This window comes from Petaurus breviceps, unplaced genomic scaffold, assembly GCF_028583685.1.
Source record: "Petaurus breviceps papuanus isolate PSGF00001 unplaced genomic scaffold, PetGlider_PUasm1.0 90603, whole genome shotgun sequence".
In the NCBI taxonomy this organism is placed as follows: domain Eukaryota; kingdom Metazoa; phylum Chordata; class Mammalia; order Diprotodontia; family Petauridae; genus Petaurus; species Petaurus breviceps.
The window spans coordinates 1,705,123-1,717,281 of record NW_027187284.1 but is presented as its reverse complement, the minus strand read 5'-3'; the positions used below and the strand labels follow the sequence as shown (position 1 = coordinate 1,717,281).

At 34.7% G+C, this 12,159-nt stretch overlaps 1 protein-coding gene across 8 annotated transcripts in view; it reads left to right on the top strand.

The window, feature by feature from the left end:
* Window positions 1-12,159, top strand: part of DMD (dystrophin) — a 2,504,498-nt gene that overhangs the window by 923,816 nt on the left and 1,568,523 nt on the right. For all 8 annotated transcript variants that reach the window (XM_069063824.1, XM_069063827.1, XM_069063826.1 and 5 more), the window contains 2 exons: window positions 4,870-5,111; window positions 7,715-7,895. In XM_069063824.1, the coding sequence (XP_068919925.1) occupies window positions 4,870-5,111; window positions 7,715-7,895 (423 nt within the window). The remainder of the gene's footprint in view (window positions 1-4,869; window positions 5,112-7,714; window positions 7,896-12,159) is intronic.

Here is a 12,159-nt window from a genome sequence, read left to right as displayed (position 1 = left end):
TTTCCCACCTTTCCTTAATAACTTCTTTTTCCCTATAACTTAATTTATCCCTAATTATCCCTATTAGCAATTTTTTTTCTTTCTCTCTAAATGCCTAATCTTTTAAATCCATAGAATACACTTTTGGGGGCCTGTTATAAATTTATTTTTATATGCTCCAAATGTTTCTCCTGTGCTAATATTTGCTAACCTTTTTAGAAATGCTTCTTAGCTATTTGTTTTCCTTCATTATGCTTGTATTGGAGAAAACATTCATGATTTATCTTGACTTCTCTTATCATTTTATTTTGTCATGTTGGTAATGGAGGATCACATAGTTGATCACAGATTTTCATTATGCTATTTGCCGTATACCATTCAAAACCAAATATCTTAAAGAGGCCTACTATCACATGAAAACTACCTCATTACTAATTGACAATGTAAGTGCTGAAAAGTTATAATAAAGTAGCACCCATTAGACTCTAAACTCCATCCAGTATATAGAAAATCTGTAGCTCTTCCTATCAAAGTTAGACATATATCATTTGCTGATCTTATGTTTTCTTTAAAATTTTAATGTGTACCAAATAAGAAAGGAGTTATTCATTTACTAACAGGGATGGATTTTGATATAATTTTACCCACATTTTCCTGAGTAAGACATCTTCTTGTAATAGATGGAGTTTGGGATGAGCTATAAATAATCAGGTAACTTGGAAGTTAGCAAGTAGTCCTAAGTCTTAAATAATAATAATTTTTAAAAGGTAGTGCAAAAATGGGAAAGTGACAGAGTTTTATAGAATGGGGAATATGAGGAATAATTAAGTTTCTTAAATTTTTATATTTATGGAACATGGACTCTTCTTCTAAGGTCTGGTCAAACTTTCTGTCATTTGGAGATCCTCAACTGGAGGTCTCATGAATGCCCCAAACCCAATGAATCCCCACAATATGTTTTAAATTCTCATTGCAATTTCCAATAATTCAGACTCAGAGACTTAGAATAATCTTCAACTCATTACTCTGTCTTACCTCCAATACCTAATTAGTTACAAGTTCCTATCATTTCTTCCTCCAAGTATCTCTGACATTCCTTACCTGCCTTCCAATTTCCACTGTTCTCATGATACTTTATTTACTCATTATCTTTTACCAGGGCTACTGAGTGTCACAGCATATTAGCCCATCTCTTTCCTTCTCTTCAATTCATTATACAAAGTGCTGCTAAAAATACAATCACCTCAACATACATTTTTTCCTGCTTTATTGACATTGCAGTGCTGCTGAATCCAATAGCCTTTTTTTAGTCTTCTTTTTTCATAACTTCTCTACAGCTTTTGCATTGCTAACCATCCTGTCATCCTTTGATTTCCTTACCACTGCTCTCTGTTAGGTCTCCCATAGCTCGAAACTACCTACCAATTCTACATTGATTATCATATCCTATCTTATCTTTTCTTCTCAGTATCCTTTACTGATTCATCATCCATCTCTTAATCCATAAGTATGTGTACTCCAAGGCTCTCTACTAGGTTAGCCTTTTTTCCCTTCTAGGTTTTCTCCCTAAATGATTTTTTCAGTGACACTGAGTTCATTTATCATTTCTTTGTTATATGTTACCCTTGGGAAGGAATCATTAAGCTTATTTTTAAAAATAAAGCAAAAAAATGATAGAGGAAATATCAATAACAAAAACCCATTTACCTTTCTCATATTTAAAAATTCCTTATAAGAATAAACTACCAACATATCAAGACATCCCTGAGGAAGATATGAGAAGATAAAAAGCAAGTTTTTATAGATTTTATTCTATTGCAGATAGTCTTTCTAGACACACAACTGACTAAAAAATAGTGGTTGTAAGATCTCTCCATGTGTACTTTTTCATTTACTCTAAAAAATGTATTTTGTAGATCAAAATACTGATTTAAAGCTTCTTCTCCAAATAAGTATCTCCTATTTTTGTCAAAATCATTAGAGATACCCTTGTTTGGTGACTTTCTGATTTTTAATATGTCAAAAACTACAAAAGAAAATGAATTGCTCACATAGGAAGAGCAAGTGATCTAGTCCATTGATGATAAAGCACCATTGAAAGAAGGTCCTTAGTCTATTGGGTACACCCTTGTTCATGATTTATGAGAAGATATAAATAGGAGTCCCACAGGACAATAAGATATGGGTAGGTTATAATTTCTGTCTGTGGAAGGAGTGGAACCCTACATTAAAAGAGGGAGTTTCCACATCTGGGAGTTTTCTATAATCACACTGATGAGATAACAGATATGTCTTAGTATTGAAGTATCTCTAATACCTAGCATAGTGGTTTTTTTAATAGTAGATGCACAATATATTTTTTTAATTGAACTGAGATCTTTTTCATCTTGGTCTTCCAATATCTATATCCAAACTCTTTAACTTAAAACTTATGTAGAATCTACAACCTGATACAAAACTACTTTCTTAGAAATAGGACTTCAACACATAATTCTAAACTCATATCACCTTTCATACTGAACCTTCATTCTGAAATAGGTTTTCTAATTAGAAATTTGTTCCAACAGTCAAAATTCTACCTTTGCCTTCATGAATCCTTTCTTGAACTTTCAAATTAGATATAAATGGAATTGTCATAACACTATTTTTAAAATAAATGATAGCAAGCATTTATCTAACACTATAAGGTTTTCAAAGTTCTTTATACAAATGTTTTTTCATTTGATCATCATCAACCACACCACCCTAACTTAGGTGATAAAATTGTTCCCATTTTATAGATGAACAAAATGGAAATGAGAAGTTAAATGATTTGCTCATGACCACACAGCTAGTAAATGTCTGAGGTAGGGTTGCACTAAGGTTTTCCTGATGCCAAATGCAATAAACTATCTGCCATACTACCTACAAGCCCAGAATTTCTTATGTCACATAATCATATTCTGCTGGGTATTTTGTAAATTTGGGGGGCACAATATAAATGTGAGTTATGATACTTGTTCTTTTACTACATTGATTGATGTATTTGTATCATGTCCTCTCACACTGCAGCATCATATATAGGTATATGTGAATATGTATATGTATGAGTATAGGCACACATATAAATGTACATATAAATATTCTTTATATGAATGAAATCACAATTATAGAAAATGCATAGTGGCTAGAACAAATTTAGCTATGGCAAACCTAAATAATCACTTCCCAAATTATCTTCTTTTTTTCCATTTTAAGAGTCTTTATTTACAACAAGCCCAATTATTATATCCATTCATAATACTTCTTTTTATTTTATTTTGATCTTTATTATTTTTTTTCATTACTGTTAGTTTACAAGATTCAGTTTCAAATTTTGTCTTCCTGCATCCCCTCCCCCCCCCCTTGGAGGCATACAATCGAGTATAGGATCTACAAATACTTTTACATTAGACATTAGTCAGGTTATAAAGAAGGATTGTATCAGATGGAATGAACAATGTGAAAGAGGAAACAAAACCAAACAAGAAAAAGAAAAAGAGCAGGTAGTTTGCTTCAATCTGGGTTCAAACTCAGTTCTTTCTCTGGATGTAGACATCTTTCTCCATCATGAGTCTTTTGGGGTTAACTTATAACCCTGCATTGCAGAAAAGAGTATTTTTTTTCTTCTGACATATTGTGACTGTATAATTCAGGATCAGTCACTTAAACTCTCATGTATTATATGCAACTCTGAAATTATAAGTTGCCAAAAAAGGGGCTGATCTATATTGATGGAGGGAGTTTCCACACCTGGGAGACCACTGTAACAGTGAAATTAGAGTCAATCCCTATCTTATTCTACCCCCATCCCTAATATATAAGGTTACATATATAGCACTATGTATAAAACATTGACATGTGCACGTAACTATGAAAGCCTACATTTGAGAATTACTTGACTTTAGAGCATTTGGATTTTAAAAACCTATAATATTCCATGAATTTTATGTGTATATGCTATTTGTAATTTAATAATTTATTATAATTTTCATATCACATTTTGATTCATGTGCATGCATTTTCCCCCATTTATATCACCTTGCCTGATATTACATGTAGGCAAATTGAAAAAGAATTAGATTTACTTTTTTGTTTTTAAATGTATAATTTTATTCTATTGGGATGTTTTACCTTCTAATAATTTCACTGTCTCAGAGCTACAGCATACTTAAATCTGATCATTAATGGAAGATATTAATAATATCTACATTTTTGAGAATTGATTACTTTTTATATGCTTGAACCTAATGATTAGATTTTAACTCTCCCAAATTTGTTTATTTTTTTTAAATAAACATTGAATAGTTATAAAAGCAAAGTATCTTTAATTTAGAAGTAGTTAACTATAAACATTAATCATAGAGTCAAGTCCTGTCTCTGACACATTAGCTTTGCTATGATGAGCAAGTCAGTAATTCTCTCTGGGTTCCAAAAATCTTTCTAAGATTATGAATTATAAAGGAGTTACCAATTAGCATCATAGAAGGAGTTTCCATAAAGGGAGTTCACCATGCTGATGTCATTCTTCTTCTGAACCAACCAGCCCTTTCCCCAACCCCCAACAAAACCATGAATTTGGAAAACTTCCACCTACCCTTTACATAATCACTTACAGTTTTAAGCATTAAGCTTTGGTTCAACGTTATTTTTTCATGTCTTGTCTTTCCTTATGTATTTATTTTTTGTTTTCATCATTTTTTGATAAAAAAAAACCCTTATGAGTTATAGGTCAGAATTGAAAATGACGTTTTTAAGCCTCTGTCCACTTAGAAACTGACTTCTTTGAAATCAAATGCTTTCCTGTTCTAGATTTGCTAATTTTCAGAAAATGCTGACAAGTATTTTAAAACGAACACTCTGTCTTTGTAGAAGGCGGCAATGCAGACAGCATCAAGCAAGCCTCTGAACAGCTGAACAGCCGATGGATTGAGTTCTGTCAGTTGCTAAATGAAAGACTTTCCTGGCTGGAGTATCAAAACAACATCATTACCTTCTACACTCAGCTACAGCAATTGGAGCAGCAGACAACCGCTGCTGAAAACTGGGTGAAAGCACAAATCACACCAGCTGCAGAACCTGCTGCAGTAAAAATGCAGCTAAAAAACTGTAAGGTGAGCCATTTTCCCTTATCTTTTTAGTAGCGTACGAAAGGATGTTTTGCTACCATTTTTTTCAGAGCATGGCTGCAATTTGTTTTTATAATAAGACTTTCACCTTTCAATCAACTTAATTCAGTAACAGTAAAGATCAACAAATTTGGCCTTTGGGTAAAGGAAGTAGGATTGAACATTTATCATACAGCCATGAAATTCCTTTGGATGTTTTTAAAGTATCTAAGGCTAACAAACTCTTTTTGCTTACTGGGCAAAACTGCATAACAACTTTGTCAGTGAGGCAGCTGAGTAATTCTGCAGTGTGCCTCCTGAAGAATCACCATTCAATTTTGTGATACATCTTGGCAGATTTCATACATAAAGCACGATAATGAAGAAGAGAATGTCTCTAATATGGCAGCTACTACATTACAGTCACTTTGTCAGCAAGCTCTGGGGAATAGGAGTATATGCACCCCTTCTCACTCCCCTTTTGACATGCCCACCTCTTCTCACAAAGGGCAGCCTGCCTGTGGTTTTCCTCCTTCCTGATTAAACAAAAATGGATAGAGCATCAAATCCCCCTAGAGGAATGGTGAGGCCAGGGAGGGTGGAGGTGGGAGAAGGATCTCAAGAGAGGGATAAAAACTTCAGGAGCTGATATTTTATGGTGCAGGACCTGCAGAGAAATGTGAAGCACAAAGATGGACATCCAGAGAAACCCCACAGGAAGAAAGTCTATCATAGTGCCATCTAGGGATAAAAGCTGGTTGCTCGACCATAGTTATTGTACTGGATATATGTGATCTAATAAAATATATACTTGGTAGAAAATAGGGCTATGAAAAACCACAAAAGTAAAAAAAAGGAGAGATAATATAAACAGGATATTAGGGAGTGAATAGATACGAATGATAGAAATTGGATTTAATTATTTAGGCAGTAGATAAAGATGGTATTTTAGGAAGATAAGTTTAGAATCTATATGTTGGATAAATTAGAGCAAGTTGAGATTGGAAACCAGCTAGGCAATGGACACACTGGTACTGATGTATGTATAGCCCAAGGGTACCAGATTCTCTCCCCTTCTGATGTTTCCCATAGGCAACTCATTAGAAGAGAGCTACCCTAGGCTTCTGGGTAAGTGTTCCTAAGCTGGCCCTTAGACTAGAGAATAGTCTATATTGATGAGGTGAAAATGAGAGCCAGGTGAGAACTGTGTCACAGAGCAATGAAGTTTTGGTGAGTTTGGCTGCCTGGGTGGCTTTCCCTATGCATTTTTACTCCTCTGTATTATGTATATGTGTATGTCCTTAGGAGGAATCTTGTGTGGTGGAGTGTACTTCAGGCTGCTGAGAATAGTAAAACAAAGAACACAGCAAAGTTTTAGGGGCTGATTACACTGTGCTACATGGTTAACAATAGATATGTCATTTATAAGACCTCCCCTATTATCTTGGACATGTCTTTTATACAGACTCTAGGATGCTAACAATATGGAGCAAAAGTTATCTATCTCTTTTTATGGGTAAATTAAGGGTATTATATATTGTGATAAATATGTCAACCCAAAGAAATATATATTCCTTTCAGTGGTACAAGCTAAAGCACACCCATCCTTATGTATATTTTCCCATTTCATGAATATATTTTAAATTTGCATGAGGTCATAGCTTCTGGTTTAAAATAAAAAAAAAAAACTCATGGGAGTTAAGGATAAGGTAATTACAAAAAGCCAACATGAGTTCTTGAACCTCAGTTTAAGAATGATATTGATAAGCTAGAGTTTCCATAGGACGAGAGATCCAGGATTATGAAGAACCTTGAGTCAATATGGAATGAAAATTGGTCAAAGGAACTGTAGATATTTAGCATGGGGAAGAGAAGACTTGGGGGGAGAGGGTCCTGTGAGCCATATTTAAGTATCTGATGAATTGTCATATGGAAGAGGGGTTAGAAGCATTCTGTTTGGGTCCCAGAATACAGAAACCATTGAAATGAATGTGAGTTACAATGAGACAAATTTATACTTGATGTAAAGAAAAACATCTTAACAATTATAGCTACCAGTAGTGGAATGACTGCCTTGGGAGTTCTGTTTGCCTGCTTTGGGAGCATGTGAAAATGGAGACTAAGTTTCCTTCCAACTCTAAAATCTGTTATTCTTTGAAAAGATTTTTGAGTGAAGTTTTATCGCAAACACCAAGAATATGGTTATAACTAGACTGGACATTAAAAAAGCATAGAAAAGTAATTTATATGACCAAACACAAAGGGATAAAATTTGTCCTAAATACTTGTGAATAGGATTGAAAGTCTTATATTGGTCATTTTACATTTGTATTCAGGTACATTTAAGCCATAAATTATGTCATCTTGGAATAGATAGGGAAATAATATTTATTATAAATAAGAATGAACAAATATGGCATTCTTGACTAAATTGCCTGTGACAGGAGTTTGCCAAACAACACAGTTATGATTATCTATTTTTTGATATTGACCATTCTCTATATGACATTGTTGTATTTTAACAGCTTCTGTAGCAAAATTATAATGCATACAAAGTATAAATGCTATTTTCTTTCAAAATACTCTAAAGTGCTTTTTCTCTGATATAGGATGAAGTTGCTCACCTGTCAACTCTTCAGCCTCAAGTTGAGCGATTAAAAATTCAAAGCATAGCATTGAAAGAAAAAGAACAATGCCCGATGTTCTTGGATGCAGACTTTGTTGCTTTTACTAATCATTTTAAACAAGTCCTTTCTGATCTACAGGCCAGAGAGAAGGAACTACAAACTAGTAAGTATGGATATCCCTGATGATTAGTAATGCTGATTTTGGAATTCTCCAGTATGTAGATAGGTAGATAGACATGCAGATGGATGGATGGATGGATGGATGGATGGATGGATGGATGAATAGATATAGATATCTACCTACACACTTACACATTTTAATATCACAATATGTATTATATCAAAGTAGATTTAGAGATGGGAGAGACCTCAAAGGATATTGAGTCAATTCTCTCATTTTACAAATGATGAACTGAGAGTCAGAGGGTGTAAGTGACTTGCCCTAGGTTACACAGTGGCAGAACCAGGAGATGAACTATCAAGTTCTCAATCAAATCAAGTTCTCTCATCACTATACCACATTGTCTCTTTGAGTGAAGAAAATAATCACTTTTACTGTAAGTTTGTGATGAAATGATATTTTTCAGAGGAAATAGTGAGAAAAGTTCCACTCCACATTATTTATGCCTCTCCCATTTTAGAAACAGTGATAGGATCGAAGTGTCCAAACCCTTTTCAAATCATGAAACTTTATCTGATGAGGGCCCACCTGCTCAGAGAGAATAAATTCATCCTGCCTTCCTTTCCCACTAGACTTCAGCATCACCTCCTCTCCAAATCTCCAAAAGGGCATCATATTTCAAAAGACTACATGTGTTCTTGGGTGAAGAAGAGAAGGAAAGTAAAGCTCTTTGTTTTCTTTTTTGGATAGTTTTCCCGGTTCTTCCTCTGCTAAGTCCAAGCCAGGCCCAAAGTCTGAGGCAAGAGGTATTGCTTTCCTCAAAAGGAAAGCTTGTGTTAGCTGGTCTTTCTTCCAATTTGTGGGGCACTTACATATAATTACAGAATCAATCAATGAGTAAATATTTATTGTGTCTACTGTATACCAGGCAGTGTGCTAAATGCTAGGGATACAAATAAAAGGCAAAAGACAGTTCCTGCCTTCAAGGAACTTACAGTCTAAGGAAGGACAAACCTTCACACAACATACAAGATGCAGCAAAACACATTCCATTGCTAGGCAGTGGTCAGGGGAAAAGATGGGTGCTGAAGATGTAAGGGAAGGATCCTGGTCTTTACATCCTCACGGACTGTGCCCGTTTTTGGAATGTCCTCCCCTATTATGTCTGTCTCTTGACTTCCCTGGCTTCCTTCATATTCCAGAGAAAATCCTAGCTTGTATGGGAAACCTTTACTGATCTCTCTGAATTCTAGAGCCTTCCTTCTGTTGATAATTTCTGATTAATCCTACAAATCAGCTCTTTGTGCCTATTTGTTTGTATTTCATCTCTCCCATTAGACTGTAAACCCCTCAAGAGCAGGGAGTGTCTTGTATATTGCATTGTTATCTACAGTGCTTAGAACAAGTCAGCACTAGTAGGTGCTGAATAAATATTTATTGACAGTTTTCCTTCAGGGAGCATTTCAGTTGATATAATAATCAGAATAACACAAATTAAGAACAGTGAATGTGATGAATACAGAGAAGCATAGATAAAGTTACGTGAAATGATGCAAAGATACACATTAAAGTAAGCAGAGCCAGGAAAAGAATGCAAACAATTACTACAACAAAGTAAATGGGAAGACCAACCCTTACAAAATAATAAGAATATTGCTAAATTATAAAGGAGAGGGGCTTCTAGGAGGCTCAGTGAATCACCGACCCTGGAATCAGGAAGACCTGAGTTTAAATCTGGTCTCAGAAACTTAATACAAAAACTAGCCATGTGACCTTGGGCAAGTAACTTAACCCCAATTGTCCTCCAAAAAGGCAAAAAAAAAGTTACGAAGGAGAAGTTTGAATCCAGGGTAGAGAGACCTTCCTAAATTCATTTGCATAGGTGGAGGCTCATAGTTGTGGAGCAATCCATACTTTGTCATATTTGTTCCATGTTTATTTGATTACTTTTGCTGGGTAGTTCTTTGCCTTTAAATCCTCTTTTTATCTTTAGAAAACATGTTTTATCTAAGGGATGGCTATTTGAGAAGGAAAGGGGGAAGGACAGACATAGGAAAGTTTTAGTAATGTAAGAACAAAAGATTACACAAGATTTTTATTTTTTTTAATTGAATCATTTCTGTGATTCTTTAAGGATTTTGACATGTTCTTCATACCTTATCTTATTTCATCCATGAGAAAACCAAATGGGGTAGACACTATTATTATCCCCATTTAACATGAAAGTGGAACTGAGACTAGGAGAAGCAAAATGATGATTTCTTCAGATTCACATCACTAGTAAATATCTGAGGCAGGATTTCAGTGATGATCTTTTTTTTTTCTTTTTGGGAGGGGAGAAGGTAGGACAAATGTGGTTAAGTGACTTGCCCAAGGTCACACGGCTAGTTTTTGTGTTAAGTGTCTGAGGTCAGATTTGAACTCCAGTGCTCCTGACTCCAGGACTGGTGCTCTATTCACTGCACTAAATAGCCGCCCCAAGTGATGATCTTCTTGATGCCAAATGCAGTAGTCTTGCCGCTAGGATACTTAGTGACTTCCAAGTAAAACAATATGGCACTGAGACTTTGTAGTGACACAGTAGAAAGGACGTCTATCTTGAAACAGAGGACAGGAGTTCAAAAACCACTTATGAGACCTTGGGAAAGTCACCTGAGCTCTCTGGGCCTCAGTTTCCTTAAGTGTAAAATGAGGAGGTTGAACTAGAATTAGTTCTGAACACTGTGAAATATTCCCTAAACATGGTCACCCAACCTCCATTGATGGGGAAATTATCATCTTATAAAATACCTCTTTCCATTTTCAAATATCAATGACTTTAAGTAAATTTTCTTCCCTTCCACAGCTGACTAAATTTAAAAATCCTTGAAGGCAGGTACCATGGCCAAACTTTTTAATCTCCTCCAAATCTTTGTATTTCTTTTATTTCAGGGGATTTCTATAAGTTACCAGATTCCATGATATGGAATCAGGTCTGTTGAATTCACAAAGATCTCAGCACCCTCTAGTGGGTTTCAATGTTCTTGTCACCATGGCTTTCTAATTTTGAAATAAATTAAGAACGTCCCAAATTTCTAAACACTGACCTACTTAACTGTGACACTTATTTGTGTCTTTTATCAAGTGACAGCCAAAAAAAGAAATATGGTAGAAATAGTAGTTCAAGAGGATTTAAATAGAAGTTCTGTGACTAATAAAACATTGAGAAAAGATTTTTTATATTTATTTTATATTTCTTAAATACTGGCATTGAGTTATGTAGAGTAACAAACAAAAGTATAAATAAATCAAATCTAATGAGAGATGGGAAAATTATGAAATAAAGGGACAAAAAAGGTAAATAAGTAGATGAAAAATTGTTGTCAGGGCTATTTTGTCTATTATATGTTATTGCTCACAAATAAAATGCCTTTCCCACTCCTTACCACCAATCTATCTTCTTAAATGTCCAGATCAAAAGCAAAATCCTCTGGGAAGCTTTTCATGTTTAACCTCATTCCATTTTCACTACTGCTCTATTTATGTCTTCTCAAAAATTATTCATTCAGTTCATTCTATATCACTCTACCTGTTTTGATATGCTTCTGTGAACATATTTTAAAGGCATTTCTCATGCATATCCTTTGTTCCCTGACTCTTCCCACTTTATCTAAACTGTATTATATATTCCTTAAAGTATAATTCTCTGTATATTTCCATCTATACACATGCATGTGTTTATATACACATACATATACAAACATTTTATAGCAATTTACAAAGTAAAGCACTTATCACAAAGCAGCTAATGTAAAATTTTCCTGTTGTAAATTCATCTCATCTTTATTTTTTTAAGTTTTATTAATGCTTTTATTTTCTAAACATCATTATTCCTGCCTGATGACTTCCCCTTCATCAGTCCCATAAAGAATCCTCCCTTTTAAAAAAAGAAGTGGAGAAAGATACTCTGATTTTTTCTCTCAGAACCAGGCTGTTAGGTTACCCCCCCAGGGTTCTAAGATACCATAAGGGTTGGTGATGCTTCTCCTCTACTATTGCTGACTCAAGCCCCCACCAACCATGTCCTCCCTCCTGTCATTAGGTACCAGTAACTAGCTCCCAGTTCCATTTAACCACTTAGCATTGGGTTATATTTTACAGATATATACTAACTTCAAACATATAGAAAGAACAAATATACAAATATTGCAGTACCCCTCTCCAAAGTTTGATATTAAAAAAGGTAACTTTCAGTTCTGGAATTTCCTTTTATCTTTCAGTGTGTGTGTGTGTGTGTGTGTGTGTGTGTGTGTGTGTGTGTGTGTGT